This window comes from Myotis davidii, unplaced genomic scaffold (genome assembly GCF_000327345.1).
Source record: "Myotis davidii unplaced genomic scaffold, ASM32734v1 scaffold441, whole genome shotgun sequence".
NCBI lineage: Eukaryota > Metazoa > Chordata > Mammalia > Chiroptera > Vespertilionidae > Myotis > Myotis davidii.
In genome coordinates, this window is record NW_006291818.1 from 1,686,292 (window position 1) to 1,708,074 (window position 21,783).

Genomic DNA, 21,783 nt, shown 5'->3' on the forward strand with positions numbered 1-21,783 from the left:
AAAGATCTTGATAAAGATGAATTTACTTACAAATCAGTTTTATGGTGAAGCTTTGAGAACAATATAGTGAGGCTCCACTATTTCTGAGAATTAATGTACTCAGCTGTCCATACCACACTGTTAGGCAGGTATAAGCTTTTGAGAGTGTAACTAAACTATCAATATTTATTCTCCCTGATAACTCTGCCATTAGTGTTACATAATCCCTAATCATGCAAAGGACTAGTGACAACTTTTTCTTTTTAAACTGATTTGAGAAAGGGAAAAACATCTATGTGAGAGAGAAACATTGATCGGTTGCCTCCTGTGCACCCTGACCAGGGATCAAACTCACAACCTACGTATGTGCCCTGACCGGGAATCAAACCCGCAACCTTTTTAGGTGTGTGGGATGACATTCCAACCAACTGAACAACCTGGCCAGGGCTGGTGACAATTTCTTTATCTCAAAGAAGGAAGAAGTTCTACCTCAGAGTTACTTATCACTACCTGGCAATGACTTAGCAAAATGCTCGAATGCTGTATATAAAATAGGTATGAGCTTTTAAAACTCACTGTGAAAATAGAAGTCCCAAAAACGTATCAAGTAAAAAAATGTATATATAACCTTTAGTGTGTTTTTTCTAATGCAACTTCTCCATTTGTACAATAAAAGCCATTTTCTCTACTCAGCCATCACATTCCCTGGTTCTACTCTGCCCTAAAGTGATAACAGATAGTATTGTTATTAATACTTTTCCTGAACTACAGGCTTTTTGTCCCTGTTGCTTTCATAAAAAGAATGTGTATGTGGGGAGAGGAGGAGCAACACAATGTTAAAAAGGCAAAATAATACAGACTTTTAGATCACAGGTCATTTAGTTAAACTTCACCTCTGCATGATTATTCTATTACCAAATAACATACAAATTATACTTATTCTATATAGAAATTGTTGTGTTACTTTAAGAAATTCTAAACATAAAGTCTTGTTTAACAGAGAGCATTCTAAATCAGGAATACATTACTTGTTGACCTTAAAGGACTCCTATGGTGATGTTTGAAAGAAAAAAAAAAAAGAAAAAAGTCAGTCATTTAAAAATGGGAACGGGAGTGATTTGGAATCTACAGCATAAACACAAAGTAAGGTTCATTCCGCATGCAGCCATGGTCCTCAGTACTGTTAAATGACCAATGATGAATAACTCCCAATACCTTCTGCCAGGCTTAAGAGGTAATATGCCTCATTTTACTGCAACAAATAAGGCTCCTCCTCCTATCAGTCATGGTCTATTCCAATCAGCAGGGTGCCAATAAGCCAGAGGGTAATGAAAAGGGCCTCAGACAAAAAAGAAACAATAGGGAGCTCCCAAGCCCAACCTTGGAACTGTGAGCCCAATTTTTTAAACACTACAGTGCACATTTCAGTTAATCTTTATTATGCTAATGTTATTGAGTCTAAGGAACAAAGACACTTATTTCATGAATTACTTTTAAACATCAACTTCCCTGAATTTTCTTTTCTTTTGTCAAAGACTACTGACCATTTAACTATCCAGATTAAAACTCTCTCTTCTTTGCTCTGAGGTAGAAATCGAAACATAAATTATCACAAAGAAGTCTGATATAATCAACAAAGTTAAACAGTTCTCTTGTTTGATCTCCTCTAAATTAAAGACCAAGTGTTTTGATATGGTATTAAGCACTGAAATAAACCAGATGTTTCTTCCTCTATATAACTCTCCATGGGCACAATCTTAAAGGGTTATTGTCTTGGCAAATGTTCAGGGAAATGCATTAGAAACGGCACGAATGCCCAGATTTTCCTTTCCTTCTATCTACCCTAGTTTATAATCTAAACTAATGCATAATCCACAGGGCTTTGGGAACTTTGTGTAAATACTTTCATGTACAATTCTCTTTTTAGCTATCCTGAGATTAAGACCACAATTATCCAGGCTTAAACCTAAAATAAAGGAACCTTTGCAAATGTATTATCTGGCTTTACATGTTTAATCACACAGTATTTTATGTGCTCTTTAATACCTAAACTGAAGAACAAAGGTTGTACCCTCTGATGTTTTACACATGAAAGACCTTCTAAGACATATAACAGACAACTGGGGCGCTAGAAATATCTCCCAATGATAATAGGATGGTGCTTCTCCATCTAAAACTAGATGCTATGTTAAAAATGTCACATTATAAAGAACTTAACATTTCAAAATACTCATGGTCACCACTTTCAAAGATCTATAATATCAAACATAAAATTCTAATATGCTAGACTCTTAAATGTAATCCTCATAAAATTCCTTCTCCTCATCTCTTCTAATCCTTCCTATGTCCAATGTAATATATTTGCTTTTCAGTACATTCTGAGAGCACTAAAGCGAATGTGAGTCTGTTAGAGAAAGAATGTACTTGGGGGAGGTGTCCAGTGGGGAGGGGGCAGCAGATGGATTGAAGGAAGGGATTTGAAGTGTGCAGACTATGGCATGCAGTGATGGAGCAGATGGAATGCATCACCATCAGCTATGACAGAAATGATTTATGGAATGACCTGGCTGCTCCTGCCTAGTAACAACATAGGATGACAGAATTGAGTTTCCATGGCAACCAAAGCCCACCCACTAACTAGATTAAACATTCTTCCCTAGCTTCCACTAACACTGATTTTGGATTTTCTAAATGCCAACTGATTGGCTCATATGTTGGTCATAAATATGGGAAAATAGTCAAGGACTTGAAAGGTAACTAAAAAAGAGCTTGAAGGACATCACTAATTCTTGCCTACCTGAATGCCAAGACTGCTTCCCATAAATCTTCTTTTAATATAATAAACAGACTTTTGAGAAAAAAGCCCCTGAAACGCAGGTTATATTTTTAAAAGTTCCTAGTATTAAAGGCTCGAATATTATTTATCCTCCTACATACGCAATATATGCTACTGGATTATTTCAGAATCAGCACAAGGAATACAGCAGGCCAATCAAATACCTGAGAGGCCCTTGGACTTAATATCCATATATATAAAAGCCTAATATGCAAAGTATCCCCTTGGGAGTTCGACAGGGAGACCAGTTCAATCGCTTGCTATGATGTGCACTGATCACCAGGGGGCAGCATGGAGCAAAGGCAGCCCCGAGCCAGCGGCCGGCAGCTAGGGTATAGAGGCCCCAGCTGGCAGCTGGAAGGCCCCGATCAGCCCTGATCGCCGGCCAGGCCTAGGGACCCTACCCGTGCATGAATTTCATGCACCGGGCCTCTAGTCCTATATAGTAAAAGCCTAATATGCTAAGTGTCCGACAGTTCGCTATGACACACACTGACCACTAGGGGGCAGAAGCTCCGACCAGTAGGTTAGCTTGCTGCTGGGGTATGGTGGATCTGGACTGGGTGAGATGGGTTGGACACGCCCTGGAGCCCTCCTGTGGTTCCTCCCTGGCCCCGATCGTGCACCGGTGGGGCCCCTCGGCCTGGCCTCCACCCTCTCGCAATCTGGGACCCCTCGGGGTATGTTGGAGAGTTGGTTTTGGCCTGATCCCCACAGGTCAGGCTGAGGGACCCCACCAGTGCACAGATTTGTGCACCAGGCTTCTAGTTATAGAATAATTTTCTTCCTAAGTAGGTATTTTCACCAGGTGGCAATTAAATAGACAACCGCCTTTGTTTAGTCCTCACCAATCTGTAAAACAAGTCACTGCACCATTGCTCTTTCTGGAAGTACAAAGTAGTAAAGCTCATCAGTTCAGGGTTCTCATCTAATATATATGAACTTTACCATACCTACCTTGGTGACCCTAGGGCCAGAGACTTAATCTTTCTGAGCTCAAGTCACTTAACCTTTTAAACCTTAGTTCCTCATCTATAATATGAGGAAAATAATGCCAACCTCACAAGGTTTTCTTTAGGATTAAATGAAAAAAGTCATGTAAATGCTTAGTATAGTGCCTAGCACCTAGTAACCATTCAAATTATAGCCGCTATTTCTGTGGGTTATGTTATCACCATTATTTTTGTCATATGATGAAAAGACTGAATTCAATAAACATTTACTGAGTTCTATTTTGTGCAGGGCTCCATTATGTGATAGATAAGTTTGAGTTGGCTTCATTTCTCAAGAAACTTGTACTTGGTTGCAAAGAAAGGTTCATTTACAGAAACCAAAATCAAAGACGTTTACTTCCTTAAAGGTTCAATAGTTGCTTCCTATTAATTACTTTCACATTAAGTGGTTTGTCCTCCCCATGAACAGCTGCAAATGTATTTGACAAAGTTAACTGCACTTCATAGAAAATGTAAGACAAGTCTGTGAGAATTCTGAGAGACATGTTATTCAGGAGAAAAAAAAGAAAAACCCTAAGGAAAAACTTCAGAAGGTATGAAGAAGTGGAACCTCTTTTAAATGATTAGATTTGTAATCTTTGTGAATTGCTGGTAAATGTCCTCCCCAAAAAATTCCAAAAGAAGGGATTTCAGTTTTAATGTTTTACGGATCACATATTAAAACATAATCATTGCTTTTATTAAAGCAAATCACTGCTTTGCCATTAATGTCTTGATGTGATATAAACTAAATGCTCAAGAAAATACTATGAAATTCCTCCAAATCAGTTTTATTAATTTTAGCACAAATTCTTCAATGAATCTGGCTTTTTGTAGGGAAGGCTCTCATTTCCTATTATTTTGAATGAATCATTTGCACATGATTATTTTTTCCTTTTAAAAAATATGTAAAATACTTTCTGTCTAGGAAAAATTCCTTATAAAAGCACTTCCTTCTCCGGATCAGGAAATAACTGAGTTGTCTTTCTTGGTTCCACTTGACTTATGTTAATGGGCAAATCACTAAGTATTTGAAACTAATACATAGCTTTAAATATTAATCTCAGAAATTTGTGCTTTACAAATTTCTCTTCCTTTTGCCTACATCTATTTCATTAAGACAAAGACATATATTTAAATTAAAGTTAGAAGAATAGATCTTGTGGGAATGTTCTCAAAAGTTGTTTTAAGGAGGGGGGGATGAGGACACATTTGTAATACCTTAACTAATAATAATAAAAAAAAAGAAAAGTTGTTTTAAGGGCATCATGAATTGATACAAACTGAGGATAGTGCTCAATGAGTAATGAAGTTGATCCTGTTATAACTATATCCTTTAACTATGACACATACTACCCAAAAAATGTAATCACTATATTTCATCAATATAATATTCATTTAGTACAATATATAAAATCGATACTCACAGATGCCAAAGCCTTTCCAAGTGCATCACCTGTCTGTGAACTTCCAGCAGCATTCCCTCTGGTTCCTGAATATTTCAAGTAGAAAGACAAATCAAGAATTTTAGCAAGCTGGGATGCTTTTTTAGCACTCGGCCATTATTTCCAGGGTGCTCTCCATTGTTATCTCACAACTGTCATAATAAATCAGCAAATACTCTGCATGTGTTGCACTTAGTAGCTAAAGATGTTTCTATACTAAGAAAAAGGAAAATATTTCTTTTCTTCCTTTCTTTCATTTTTAAATTCAATACTAAAAATATCTTAAAAGGTATGGGGTTGACTGAAATTCCCATAATTAGGGAGGGAGTTTTGCCAACTTGAAAAAGCTCACCTAGAATGCTATCTGATCCATTGATGGGAGGAGTGTGTGAAGCAGCAACGTAAGGTGAACTGCTGGTACTGCCACGATGGAAGCTGGACATTGGTGGAAGACTCGTGTTTATGTCTGTTGGTGAAACTGAGTGTGGAGGATAACTCTAGAGAAAGGGGGAAAGAGACATACTGTATTAAATACATTTTCTTAATAATATGCACATATAACTGGACAACTACTGTGACAGGTCAAAAAGAACATCACAAGTTAGCAGCTAAAGTGTCATGCTTAATGCAGTAAGCTTAGACATATTTCAAACTTCAGAAGTTTTGGCAGAACCAAATCTTACACTTGTAATCCAATAAGAAACACAAGTGCGGACAAAGTGCTGCTACACCCTAGTCATGTGTTACAGCCTACCAAGCGGTCATGTGAATGAAGGCTGCCATAACTACTGGATTGAGACATGTGGGAAGTGGAGGTCCCCAGAATTCCACCAAAACCAGGCTGGCTCATCCCATTTGATGAACTCCAAAGATCAGAAGAATTGTGGGTCCCATCTAAGACAAAAAGAGAAATATAAAATTTTCCTTAGCTAAAAATTTTTTCTTATTTTGATGATGCTAAAAAATTCAAAGGGTACCCTCCAGATATTTTTCCCTCCCCTTTCCAATCTAGTCATCTATCTAGTTTTCTTCCCTTCCAAACTGCATGACTATCTAAAAAGAAGGAATAAAACTTTACAGTTAGAGAAAAAGTTATTCAAACTAATAGGTAAGCTATTATAAAAATCCTCAAAAGATTTAGCTTAATAGCAAGAATCATAAAAATTCCAAATTTGGGGATATGTTGGATTTAATTTTAGGTTGAGTGGTATACTCATAAATATTTTTTAAAAGTCCTTACTCTAAAACAATTTACATTATATCAAACATTCTGAAACTGCAGAATAAAAAAGTTTCTCTAAAACATCGGTTCTCAACCTGTGGGTCGCGACCCCTTTAGCGGTGGAACGACCCTTTCACAGGGGTCGCCTAAGACCATCCTGCATATCAGATATTTACATTACGATTCACAACAGTAGCAACATTACAGTTATGAAGTAGCAACAAAAATAATTTTATGATTGGGTCACAACATGAGGAACTGTATTTAAAGGGCCAGAAGGTTGAGAACCACTGCTCTAAAAGTAAACCTAAGTAATTGATAATGCCTATATTACAGTCAGCCTTCAAATGAAACGTTAGCAATGACTTCATTCACCAATGTAAAGTCAAGGAACCACTTATGCAGTAATTTACTGCTCCCATAGTATACACTTTCCATAGTCCAAAACCACAGGAGACCAAATAAAAATGATTTGCTAGACATAAATTAATGGAAATGTAATACTTTCTCTATCTTAACAAGTCGTATTCTGTCCTATGATATTCACTCTTTATTCATATTGATAAATCTAGGAATGATATGAACCTGTAATTTAAATAAGAACCTAGAGTTGTTAATATCTTTCATACATTTAAATTATAAAATGAAAAATTCATTTTTCTCAGTTTAAATCAATTATAAATTCAATCAATAGTAGATGGGCACTCCAATCGTTAGCTGGATAGTCCAACAATGCAGTCAGCAATAAATCACACTAGAGAATTTTAAAAAATTTTCATTTACATCAGCCAAAAATACCTAGATAAAAAATGTCTGAATTTCTATAAAGGTATTCTTTTTCCTCACAACTGTACAATTTTAGCCAATATACAATAGATAACTGCTGTAGTATTTGACAACTATTTGGCAGTACTTACCTTGCATAAAGAAAGTGCTAGCAAACATACTGGTTGGTGGCTTGGGAGATGGATAACTAGGAGATTCACGGTTGAAATCATCTGAATTTGGGGATGGTGCATATACCTTAAAATTAAATACGAAATTTAATTAAAATGTAAATTACTCTCATATCACTTATGTATAATGATTGTAGCATTATAAAGGGCCATAAAAGGCTTACCTCATATCTACGAAGGCCTAACACAGATCCAAAGAAATTGCTTAAGTACACATAAATAATGTCTAACTTGGTTACTATCTACATATTTATTTTTAGCTGCTTACTAGAGAAAAATACTACTCCAAATACAGGGTGGGGCAAAAGTAGATTTAGTTGTTTGTATGAAAAATAATGCAATTGTTAATAAATAGTAATACAGGAATAAACTTTGTTTTGTGTACTCACAACTGTAAACCTACGTTTGCCCCACCTTATATTCCTGTAATATATCTTTGTGTGACAATTATACCAGGTGGTTGAAGAAAGTCATAAATGTTGACTCTGTTTTACAAGACATAAATTCATATAACCTCATGATTCAAAATGTGATGATGGAAACAAATGTCTTTTGAACAGAGCATGAAATAAAATTTGGGTTTAATCATAAAAATTCATTCTTTTCTCTGTTACAAGATTTATTAAAAAATACATTAGATTAAATGCTAATATGCTTTATTACTATTTAAGAAACTCATTTAATTTGTCAGAGCAGCACTAATTTCCTTTGGCACATCTTTGCTGCAGATAAGCAAAATATAAACATTTTGAACTGGCAAATGGACAACATTGGTATTTTTCTGGAAAACTAAAGGGTCAATCAAATAACTTTAAAAAAATGTTTGTACTGATTTCAGAGAGAGGAAAGAAGAGGGAAGGAGGGACAGAAAGATCAATGATGAGAGAGAATCATTATACCTCCTGTACACCCCCTACTAGGGATTGAGCCCACAATCCGGTCATGTGCCCTGACCGGGAATTGAACTAGCAACCTCTTCACGGTCGATACTCAACCACTGAGCCACACCGGCTAGGCCACATAACTTTAATACTCAGAACATGATCAAACCATTTTCATGATGACCACTGAAACCAAGATGAGAAAAGAATACATTTAAGGTAATACATGGTCTGTAAAAGTAAAGCGGGAGTCAGGAAGAATGGAAAGGTGTATTATGAACAGTGCATAAAACATTTCTTTTGTTTAGTCTGATAAGAAATATGTACATTAAAATTCACTCCAAAATAAAAATCCTAAGAGTCCACTTAAGTAGAAATCCTAAGAGTCCACTTGAGAGTCCCATTAACTAAAATTATGGGAGCATGTGTAAAAAAATCATATTTATTCATAAGCATAAGAAATTTCTGGAATTATACACGAGAAACTTAATGGTTACACATCTGGACTTAGAACTGGGAAGGAGGACATTTACTTTATGCCCTTCCACACAGTTTGATATTTTTACCCTGAGCACATATTTCTATGCACTAATAAAAAAAAAGTCAAGAAAGCACACACTGAGATTACAATGGGAGCCAAATTTTTTATTTACATAAACTACCATGTATATTCCATTTAGTCTTTCACTGAGGTATTAACTAACTGTAAAGACTTCTGGCAAATTACTTAACCCTCCAGACTCAACTATCTCATCTGAAAGAGTGCTAACAGTACCTGCCTGCATTAGGTGGTTGGTAGGAAGATCAGAAAAGATGATATATATAAAATGTCTAGCACAATGATCACTCACCAAGTATTAGCTAATAGTATCATTCTTATAGGAGCAATTATAATGCTATGTATTATCCCTGTTCAGTCCTCAAATACTGTTTCTTACAGCTGTCTGATGTGATCTGAAAAATTCATCTACATAAAAGGTTAAAAAGCCAATTTTTACTCTTCTTGCTACTTGTGCTGATACTTGCACAGGTGTGTCTTTTTAATGGATTAGGAACTCAGGTTAGTTTCCTACCTTTCAGATCCCAAAGGTAAAAATACACCTGTGGTACCTGAGAAGTTTGGGACAAGATATATTCTTATGAATTATCCAGAAGGATCCTAGATAGGGCAATATGGTAGATAAAATGTTTCATTCATATATATATATAACAATTTTCTAGCTTAGTATTACGTAAAAACAGTGTGAAAATGAAATAATTGGGTATACACAAATGTGTTTGGAATGTATTATATAGGCTATGATATGCAAGAAAAAGTTTTCAGGAGAGGAATTTTGTACTTTTTTCTTTTAATCAAGATTCAGTGTCTAGATAGATGCCACAGATAGATGCTCTCTGTTCCCTTTATATATCGATTTTCCCAAACTAGGCTAAAACCACAAACAACAAAAAATAAAGTAAATCCAAATATGTAGCAAGAAAACACAATGAAAATAAAATTTAGAAACCAGCATTAGAACATGTGTTGTTGTTTTGTCAAAAATGCTTATTTATCATATACATCATCACTGATCTGAAAGTATGAAATAAAAAATTCTCTATTTCTATACAGGTTATAGACTGAAACAGTAGGTAAGCCTCCCACTGGTCATTATGAAAAACTCCAGTTTTGATGTCATTTCACAAAAAAACCTACATTATTTGCTAGTTTAAATTTATACATAATTTATCAATTTATATTTCTTTATCCTTATTACCATTCAATTCACTGTATTCCGAACAAAATATACTTACTTTAATAAAAAGATAAACCTCACTTTACTGCTTTACAAATTGCTGTCAAATAAATAATATACTGATCAGATAATGGTTAATAGATGGCTGTCATGTAAAGCAAGAAAAACCGATATAGATCACACCAAGGAGAAGAGACTTGCCTACTCTTGTAAACATTTTGAAACTATACAGAGAAAATAAAATGGACTCATTTTAGAGGTAAAGTTATTTTTAATGTTAGTTTTTATAAACAGACGTTGAAAAATAAATGGACTTTTGAAGGATAGATCTTATAAATGAAAATGGTAAAAACTAAACTACCATAAGTTTATCATATATTTACTAACGTAAGTTCAAAGTTTATATATTAATAAAAATGTTTTGAAAAACATGGTTCTTAGGCCCATCTAACAGCATTTCTAACCCAGCCAAAGAACTTTACTTTTGGTATCTTAACCATAGCTTGCAAAAACATAGATGCAATGTTATGAAGCAGCAGTTGTGCCAGTCTTGATTTTTCAGATCAAAGAGTTCTTGCGGCAAAGCGCAACTGATGTGGTCTCAAAGACTTTATTAACTCCAGATGTAGGTAAATAGTCAGCCAATTCCACAAAAAGAGCAAGTCTCTTTTAGTTACAATCAGTACTGGCTACAAATTAAAACCAGACTGCTTATGTCATCTGATCACCTGCACATAGATGCCAGTTTTTTTTCTAGTTAATGATCTAATCATGCATTTAAATCTTAAGTATGATTTCGTATCAGAGCAAACAATCTCAAAATTAAGAGAAAAGAATATGTATGCTTTAAGATGATTAAAATCTACCAGAAGTCAAACTATTAAAAAGAAATAAAAAAACTACAAGTAATTTAAGACGTTCTAATAAAATGTGGTGCTCAGAAATTGTCTTTAGAATTCTAGCTCCATTTAAGAATGTCAGGCTCACAGTAGCTATCATGAGACTGTCTATCTTCTTTCCCACGCACTTACATTTTCTCCTTCAGGAATGGTGATGAGAGAAAATCTGAGTGTCTAGTGAATAGAACCATAACATTTATTCCAACTTGAATGAATATATAACTGAAAATCTAAGAGTATCTTCCTTTCACTGTTAAAGAACAAATCCACATTAATATCTTTAATGTCCTCATCCCATCCATCCAAATTGGCTTTTTTAAGAGTAATAGAGTACACCAGGGGTGAATATTTACAATTATAGCGATCACACAATTACCCGTGGAATGTTAAAGCATACAAGCAATGTGAGTTAAGTTAGCAAAAACAGATTCCCTTTTTCCTGTTTGGATGGTTCAGTTCAATCATATGGATAACCCCAAATTCAGGGCAGCCACTTTGTTTAGCTCTAGAGGCTGGAGCTGTGTACTGTGCTCTTGATTTTAATGCATCCTTCATGTAATTAATATTGGAAACATCTATGCAAAGCAGGGAGGCATAATTATTTTCTGATGCTTACTGAGAAAAGATGCAAGAAAGTAAAAAGCTTTTGCTAAAACGATCTTTTCTTTTATCTTGTCATACCCAGTGATGAATTAAAAGACAATGTCATTCCCCATGCTTTTTAAAATAGATTCACCGCCTGTGTGGTGACTGATATTTTTAAATATTCCAAAAGATGCAGAGATGAGAATAGCTGTATATCCTAAATAAGAAACCTTCTACAGAAAATGAGAAGAATGCTTTAGATGAGCACTGGCCAATAGAGGTTTCTGTGACGATGGAAATGTCCTATATCTGTGCTGTACAATAGCAGCCACTAATTACACGTGACTATGGAACACTTGAAAGGTGGGTAGTACAACTGAGGAAATGAAACTTTAATTAATTTAGTTATATGTGACTAGTGGTTACTACAGAACAACACAGGTGTAGATCACTCTTCTTTACCTAACAGTTTAAAATCACATACATTACTTTAAAAGAAATATTCTAGCAGTCTCATAAGCTCCAAGGCCCATCAAGACCACAATCAGCCTAAACCCTCACCTTGGGAATACCTTCAGCTAATTTGGAAAGGAGATAGAGAAGCTTATTCATTGTTCTGAGCATGTTCTAACAGAAATTATTACCAAGATTTCAATATGCTTAAGCTTCTATTTGTTCTTTTGTCAAGATGCTTTGAATAGTTCTCTTTTAAGTTATAATATGTTAAAGATCATTAAATGCTTTAATACATGCTAACATGAAGCTCCAATATGTAAAAAACGTTATGCTAAAAATAGGAATAATCTTTAGCACAACTGTTATCAACTTACCAAAATAACAAAGTAAAACACAATCATTTGGCTAATTAATCTTACCATAAGAATTTTAAAATAAAAATGTGAAATCATATTCAAGAACATCCATTTAATTAATCATATATTTTATATAACTATATTTTATATTAAACAATATAAAATTTTACAAGCTGGTACTTAAAACCTGAAAAAGAAAATCCCAACTAAAGTCAAATACTGAAATACTATTAATTAAATTTTGGGGGCAATAATTTTTAAAATGTGCACATTTAAGAGTTAACACTCAAAAACTAAAAAAGAAAAACTAAGTAATTATTATAAGATTTACTTTTTAGTTATTGCTGATTACCTATGCAGGTTCCACACATAGTAACACACACAAATAACAGCTTCCTGAATTTTGTGGGACCTGAATTTAGTAAAAAATAAGCTGTTTAAAAAAGAGTAGATAAGTTGTTTAATAATTATACTCACTCAGATAAGAATGCCAGATAAGTGTTAGAGGAAGTTAAAGAAATTTCCTAAAAATGATTTCCTATTTATTCTTCTGATCAGTTTGGATCCATTATTTACTATAAATACTGATATTATGTATACACTCAGATAAAAAGCATCTTTAACCTAACTGGCAAAATTTTAAAGTTTCTGAAATTTAGGTCTTCCCACTTTCCTTGTTCCTTCTCTAATCAAAATTAAAACATAACCCCAAAGAAAAAGTAATTAAAACATTTAATTAAATCTATGAAACAGCAGTCTAATCAAAGGATTCCCCCATATCTAAGACACAAATGACAGATTTGATAAATATCTTAATGCTTTTAGTATTTTAATATTACATAAACTAATTTTGCCATAGAGCCCAATCTATGACAATAGATTTTATGGTGATTGCAAACCTAGGGAGAAAATATTTGGATAGTTCCAGTACTAAATACCACAAGAACTAAAACCAAAGGCATTAAAAAGTAAAATGTTTGAAGCACAAGAACTAACTCAGGGACATAGAAACCATCTCTATGGAAGATTCTTTTCACCTAATTAGCATGCTAAAAACAATAATAATTCCTATAAAAGATATATATATATGTATATTTTTGATAATTTCATAAATAAGAGCAGTATCTTTTTTCAAGAATTTCCAGAGACATGTTTAGGATGAAGTAAAATGTCCTTGCTGATAACAGTAAGAAAAAAGAATTCAGTTTTGGCACAAAACTGCTTAAAATTAATTGCTACTTCTGCAGTCTAACAAGCATAATTGAATATTACTGGTTTTCAATTGTGAGAAAAACTTCTTAGGTAAGTCAAGCACATTTTTATAACTTAACAGCACTGGGCATATTTCATTAGCCTTTATTGTAACTGCTAACATTTCTATAATAACCACAAAATTTTCCTGAGAGATAAACTGTGAAATTTTTAAAGGACTGGGTTTGAAATTTGTTTGCTGGGATAATATAGGACTTGAACAAATCAATGAGTGTCATTTCTTAGTTACCTGCATTTTAAAGAAATTTAGATCCAACAATACAGCACCTGATCCCTTTCTTTAACATGTTTATTAACTAGTCAAAAGGGACACAAACTTCTTTCTAACATTAATAAAGTTGATCAGTGAGTGACAGCATACTCTCTTGGCAGGGCCTATGGTTTTAACTCACTGATATTTGTGCTCACTTGAATCAGGATAAAAAAAAAGACCTTCTTGGATTCATATCAGGAATATAGTCTCAGATATTTTTGGTAAAGGGATAAACAATCAAATAAGATTTAAGATGAAGTCCTTGTCACTCAATGTCTTTAGTATTCTACCTTTAGAGAATTATTAAATGACTTCATATTTTCCTAATCATATATATTAGATTTAACTCTATTGTGCCCACAGACAGCCTGGAAATTTGAATTAATCTAATTGTGTTTTCTTTCCCTTGTTAATTAGCAGCAAATCCCCAACAAAACAAAAATGTAGTTCTATACACTCTCACAGGGGTTTCTGTGCTTTTATTAACTGAAAACGTTTATTTGAAAAATAAGTCTTAGAAATATTTACAATGCCATTTTAGCTACTTGAGACCCTAATTCTTATGAAATACAAATTATGTGGGCAGAAAGCTGCTAAAACTATGCTAAACTAGTTCCTAGTACTACGAGTTCTATTCGAAGAGGAGACTTGAGTTTTTAAACATATTTAGGATAGTTTTAAGTTCTTCATCTTAAACAGAAATAAAAATTTGCTTGACTGACCACATCAATTAGCATTCAGAAAATTGTTAGCTTGATCAAAATATATTCATTTATTTTTAGGAATGGCCCACTGTTTTTCTGTTACATTTTCTTTCCATTGTAGTTTGTTTTGATATAAATGGTAGTAAGGATAAGTGAAGTTAGGCCCTTTGCTATGGAGACTAGTTGCTTTGCTCTTGGATGGTATAAAAGAGAAAACCTGCTCTTGGGAGAGAGACCTGGGTTCAATTCTAGCTTAAGCACTTATTAACTGGGGCTTGAGCAAGTTACTTAACTTCCCTGAACCTCATTTTCCTTACTTATAAAAGGCTAGAAACAGATAAATGAAAGAATAAATGCAAAAATTAAATGAGGTAAACATGAAGCCCCCTGCCCCCCCCCCCAGCATAGTTCCTGACACAGAGTTGCCCTTATAATCATGTTAGTTCCTTCCTCTTCTTTCCCAGATTCTATACCAAGAAGTTCAATATTCAAAATGTGTCTTTAAGCTTGAGTTTTAAAACTTGGATTTCTATGTTGTCTCTAATAAGATTAAAATAATCCCCTGATCCAATCAGAAGAGCATCATGTCTGCACTTGCTACAATTTTTATACCTGGAATACTTTGCAGCATCTTCAGTTCAAGGGCTAGAAAATGGAGGCAGATTAGATGAGAGAAAGGCAGAAACTCCAGCATCCTCATGTGAAGAAAACAGGAGGAATCTTCTCCTCCCAAAAGTTTCCTTCCTTTACCCCTTAGACTTTCTAGTTTTCTGCATAAAGGACACAATTTAGTCATATCAATGAGAAAACTGAACAGGCCAAGTTCTTTATATATAAGGAGTTCAGAAACCCATAATTCCTTGCTATTTTTTTTCTTTTTGTTATTTTTTAAATCTCAAAAAAACAGATAATATTCAATTGCTTTTAACTCCTCTATCATAAACACATATTAATAGCTTACAGTATGATACGTAATGTAGCTAACTATAGCTATGTATGATTCAGAACATTAACCCCTTCACTTTTCAAACAGTGGGAAAATAGGGTTAATATTATTGGCTTTTCTTTTCTGCATATAGTTGTCCAAGCGTGTTATATCCCAACAATACAATACGGCCACATAATCTTAAATAATAAAATATGAAAAGACTCTTTTCTGATTTTCCCCCCTACACTCTGCCAGTCTTACTAAAATACCCCAAATATCATCAAAATATATAGAATCAACTTGAAAATTTAAAAATAAAGACAAAACAAAAAAGGGGGGGGGGAAGCATTTTGTTTAAGACCAGTATCACTTAGGATTTCTTGCTCTCACACAATACCCATAATGGAATCGTAAAAATAAAATCAATGTGAATTTATTAGCATTTCAAAATATTAATCTGCCCCATCATCTTAAAATAAATTGATAAAATGGGATCAAAGAGTGAGCTTAAATTTAACTTGTTTACTATGAGAATTATATAAACATTCCATGACTCAAAAGAGGAAGTATATTTCAGGTCCAGAAATATTAACTTAAAGTACTAGTTTTTACTATAAAACATTGGTAGGTAGACATTTCCTAATATATACTAAGATTGAAGTATTTACATAGTCTTTGGATAATGTAATTGCATACCACATGATTTTCTCATTGAAGAGTTGTAAGAAAATAATAATAAAAAACTAGATAGAGGTGGTAAAAATAAAATGTATATACGAAAATACATATAAGACCAGGGCCTATGATACAGAAGACTAAGACAATAAATATATCATCTCTTTATGCATTTTTCAGGAACATAAAAGTCACCTCTGACCTGTATCAGGCGCAGGCTATCAATTTCTGGCTACACTTCTCTACCATACTAGCTCTGTCATCTACACTAAGCCTGGAAATACTTAATAAGATCAAAGCTGTTGCTCCCCCCCTCCCCCCCAATGTAGAACAAAGAGAAATGTTGTAATAGAGTGATCTGTGCTCTCAAAAGAATAAAATCTAAACTCAATTTGAGTTATAGTCTCTCTTCAAGGGTCCCGTATAAATAATTTTACTGATCTCTCTCTCTCTCTCTCTCTCTCTCTCTCTCTCTCTCTCCCCACACACACACACACACACACACACACCTTCAAACAGACTATTTTACTTAAAACTGAACATATAAGAAAAATATTTTCACATTTGAAAGACAGTTGCCAAGGAAATATATATACAGATCAAGTAATTTTACTTATATTACCCCATCGAAATCTACCTCTCACATTCTCTAAAGCTCTACCTATACCGGCAGTGTGAACACATACTTCTTAATGAGTTTAAGTAAGGATAGTTTGGTTTGATTATCCTCTATTAAGAAATATTACCCAAAAGTTAACAACCAAATGCTAACAGAGTTCAAAGAGGCCTTACTGAAGCAATCAGAGAATGAAGAAGTGCTTTCATTAGTTCTCACATGCCCTGGTTAGAAATATAGAGGGTGGGGCAAGAGTGGGTTTACAGTTGTTGAGTATGTGAAACAGAGTTTATTCTTGCATTATTATTTGTCAATTATTGTATTATTTTCCGTACAAACAACTGTTAATACTTCTACCCCCATCCTGTATGCTACTTTAAAACATTCAAGTGGTAGAAAGGGTAGGAACAAATGTAGCTGAATTTTTATACCTATTTTGGGAAATGTGATCAAATTTCCTAATTTCACACATTAACATAAAAAATGTCTCTACTCCCAACCAACCCACCACACCCCCCACCAAAACACTAAAGTTATGTAAGTATTTAGTAAGACACCTGAGGGAAAACTTTCTTGGGGCATGATTAAGGAGAAAAATACTGAATTCCTGACACAAACCCAAGATTGTTATTCATTAGTATAACATTTTTATAATGTTTAACAATTATCTTACAAAGGTAACTCCCTCCTATTGTGTCTTCCAGAGAAGTTCACTGTCTTTTTAGAATATACAATATCCTTGATTTAAAGATATTTTTGCAGAAACATACTAAATAATTAATACTAAGTAATGAAAGAATAGAAAAGTCTTACTTAGCAACACAGAAAGGTATTATTTTAAAAACATCTAACCATGTGCTGTAAATCGACCAGAAATACATTCTTTGGGAAATATATAAATGCATTCTTTGAAAAATAGTGATTTATTTTATGAATCTGCACAGGGTTAAAATTCTAGTTTGATTGGAAACAGATGGTATCCCAGTAAAGTCGGGCTCTGGACCTGAAACTCCAAACAGGAAATACGGCCCTCACTAGCTGACTGCTTCCCTAATCATTCCCAGAGCTTCATACTTGTTATTTTTATGGATATCCAATATGACTTTCATCTTTGCCTTCTATCTAGAAAGCATTAAAGAAAAGAATCTTCTCTGTCTATATATGTGTGTGTACTTTATATATACATTCTATGTACAACATAGTAAAACATTAAAACAAAAGTACTTTTAAGCTCATTGCTAGTAAAGAAATCAGGCATTAAAAATAATAATTCAAAAATTCAAGTTTATTTTCTATACTATTTAAAAATAAAATCCAACAACTACTGAGTAACTGTGTCCAAGACACAACTTTACTGACACTACTTACAAAAAAAATACACAATCTAAATATATTGTAGAAAATTATAAAACAAAACCTCACAGATTTTAGTAAAAAGCAATTAATCTAAACTGTTTTCCATTAAACAAGCCAGTCAGAAGCTATATGAACAAAGAAAAAAGACTTACCGTTTTCCCATTGTAATAATACATCAAAGAATTGCTGCCCATTCCAGGAACAGGATAAGCACAATACATGTTGATTTTGAAAATGTTACTGTTTGCAGCTAATGCACAGAGATTCTCTCCAAGACATACATCCACACGGCTAGAGTTAAGTCTTCAGCACTATGCATCCACACATGGATCTACTCAAAAGGAACTTATGCAAAACAGGACTGAACCAACTCACAGAGCAGAGAGGGAGGGTTTATGCCGTAAGTGTAATCTCTTTCAATTTCTATTAAGTCCTTGCATTGTGGAGAATAGCAACAAGATAAACTTTAGGGTATAAAAAAATACATGTCACTTACAAATGCTAAAAAATTAAAAAAGCAGTTTCCTAGAAATAAATATCTCAAGGAATTATTAATTTTCCCATATATATGAGATTATCTATTTACAAGAAAGGCAAACGGAGAGATCTGCTCATCTGTTTTTAGTTTTAATTAAATAAGAGCACTTGTGGCTGGGAAACCTAGCTTGCCACACCTTTAGCAACATTACCATCTGGCATGGTCTAAAGTTGCTTCCAACTTTGATAAACACATGATCAAGCAATCAGAAACTGGAAACATTGAATCATATGTAATAAGAGGGACCCAGGCAGTTAAGCCTTGTACAAAATCACTTCCTGGAGAAAGTGGACCTGTCATGTAAGTACCTCTTAACTAGGTAGAACAAACAATGATTTTTTAAAAAAAATTATAAAAGTATTATTGAAAAAGAAGGGAAAGGAACACATTTCACGGAAAGGTTCAGTCCAAAAAACAGATTTTCAGTTATAAAGCTCCTTAAATTCCTCATTCATTATACCAATTAAAAGTTTATAATGGGCTGCACTCTTCTAGAACATCTAATATGTATTAAGCAATTCAGTAATAGAAAAAACAAACAAGGTATTGTATTCCCTTATAAAAAAGTGTGAAAAGCCAGTGTGTATAACAGACAGAATGTACACTCTGGCTGATAACCTAAAAAAGGTTTCTTTGAACTTTTTTCTCCTTCTAAGTTAATTATTGTTTATATATTTATATTTTAATGTTAATGCTTAAATTTCTCAAAAAGAACAAATAATCAGTGTTCGAATCTCATAGATTTCAAAAATTCATTATATTTAGAAATCAAAAGGTTTTAGACATTGTCTGCAAATCCATATTTCTCACAAACACATTTTGTTATTTAAAAACTGGTGTGGACAATTTTTTAGAATATCAACTTTTCTCTGATATGCTCCTATCAAAACCTTATTGTACTACCGCTTCTCTCTGTGCCTTGTAGGTTCTAACAGTGCTGTGTTAATCAGAGGAGAGCTCATACGCTGCAAATTGGGGTACATTACTTTTGATAGCTTTGATGAAACAGAACTCCAACTTAGAAATATCCTATAAGGGACTCCCATTCTTATAAAACATAGTGATCAAATTATAGTAATAAAACTAAGTCAGACAATGAGGCCAGCTAACTTCAATGTTTTAAAAGCTGATGGTATTGGAATAACAATAAAACCTCCCCACACTCTCCAGATATAGAAAAGACTAAGCAGCAGCTGCAAAAGAACATCACTGTACAGCAGACTATTAAAATGCCAGTCTGCGGAGGGGTCTGTAACTTCCTCCCTCCTGAGAGACCACAAAGACCCATTTCAATCCTTAGAGAACTGTGTAAAAAGCTTTGATTTACAATTAACAATGCCATGCCTTAAAACCATTCAAGTAAATTTTAGTCTTTCATAGACACAGTCTTTTTCTAACAGAACAGCTACTCTTAAAAAAAGGAAAATTAACCATCTAAAATGAAATTTCCTTTTTTCTTAATGATTAATTTTAAAACACACACCTTACTTTTGAATAGAAATTGAAGCAGGATGGGGGAAGGATAGCCACAAAGCACTGACAATACTTCAACATTTTTTTTCCTACAATCATTATTCCAAACTGAGAAAACTTTATATGGGCTAAAAAAAAAAAAAAAAATCCCCTACAGTTGTCAGGCTCATTTCTCTGGGGCTTGCCAGGAAAGAGAGAGTACTATGTTGTCTGATAAAACAAAAGCATAATGTAAGTCCAACACAATCTTGGCTTTTAAAAGCACAACAAAAATTTTAGTACTTTATCATTAGTTCTTTTAGGCAGCTAGCTAATATTCTGAAAGGAATAAACAAATATTCAAGTAAAAAAAAATTCAGATTAAAGTCAGACAGCATAATCTTTTACTGTTCTAAAGCAGTTTATTAAACAACTAGGTAAGATTTGCAGTTAAACCTGAAACCTGAATGTGAAATGTAATAGTTTCTAAACAGAGTTGAGTAATTTGTTTCTACTCTTGATTCCTCTTCTCAAAAACACAGATACAAAATCCATATATGTATATTTAAGACTCCTCCCCCCAAATACATAGTACATTCACTAGGTATACGCAGCTTACTATTTAAGATTGTGTCTAGAAACAGGGGTGGTGGTGGTAAGGTAGATCTACCTAAATATGACATTAAACTCATTCCTCAAAAATAATAAATCACACACAAAAAAACCTAGTGGTAATCTAAATAAAATGCTCCCATATTTTACTTATACATTATGGTAAGGCCTTTTAAGTTTGTTGCTCCAAAATATCATCTTTTTGAAATTACCTTACATAAAAGAAACTAAAATTGGTTGGTGTAGTCATTTTCTTTATAACAGTTACAAATTACCTTCTATGATAAAATCGTCTTTTTTCTTCCTCAAAAATATTTTTTGAATCTATAGAACAGCTGCAGCACAATTTTTTTTCTTATGGAGAATCATATTACAGAAAAAAATGTATATAGACGGATCAAGTGCTGCTCTAGTCAATGCAGTTGTTTAATCTTTGCCTTTTTTTTAAGGAACATGTCAAGGGTTAATCCTGTGACTTCGTCTGACAAAATGAGTCAGCTGGAGCCAGCCCACTTTTTAAACCTGATTTCAGACAGCCATGCAGTCTGCACAGGAGCTCTGAAGTGTCATGCACTTTTTATCCTGAATTGTTTCCATCCACAATTCTACATAACCATTTGTGTTATTCCAAGATTATGTGATCTGACTCAATAGTCACACCACCTAGTCCAAAATCTAAAAAAATCACCAAGTTTCATAGCCAAATGGGATACTATACACAAGGGCAAAACGATTCATGAAAATGTCAGAGAACCCTGAGAAAAAAAATATGACTTGGAGCCACACATCTTTTATTAACAAAAAAGTGCTAGATGAACTTTTACATCACATATTGATGATTCCTTGTTTGAGAATTACTGGATTTCACTGATTTTCAAATATGCTTACCCTCTTCAGTGGTTCAGGATGTGATGTTTATTGCCATTCTAACAGCCATCAAGTATAGGCGTAAACCAGATAAGAGAAAGCTATGAAGTGCTTTGCTAAGCAATTTATGGCTTTACTGAAGATTTAAGAAAAGATGTTTTCAAAAG

General features: G+C 33.7%; 1 protein-coding gene across 14 annotated transcripts in view; it reads right to left on the bottom strand.

The window, feature by feature from the left end:
* Positions 1-21,783, bottom strand: part of TCF12 (transcription factor 12) — a 357,822-nt gene that overhangs the window by 38,858 nt on the left and 297,181 nt on the right. For 10 of the 14 annotated variants that reach the window (XM_006765238.2, XM_006765233.2, XM_006765234.2 and 7 more), the window contains 4 exons: positions 7,392-7,497; positions 6,007-6,146; positions 5,605-5,749; positions 5,235-5,299 (listed from right to left, as the gene is read on the bottom strand). In XM_006765238.2, coding sequence (XP_006765301.1) covers positions 5,235-5,299; positions 5,605-5,749; positions 6,007-6,146; positions 7,392-7,497 — 456 coding nt within the window. Of the gene's footprint in view, positions 1-5,234; positions 5,300-5,604; positions 5,750-6,006; positions 6,147-7,391; positions 7,498-18,299; positions 18,752-21,783 lie in introns of those variants that run through there. The other 4 variants (XM_015564973.1, XM_006765237.2, XM_015564975.1 and 1 more) reach the window with 4 other exon arrangements.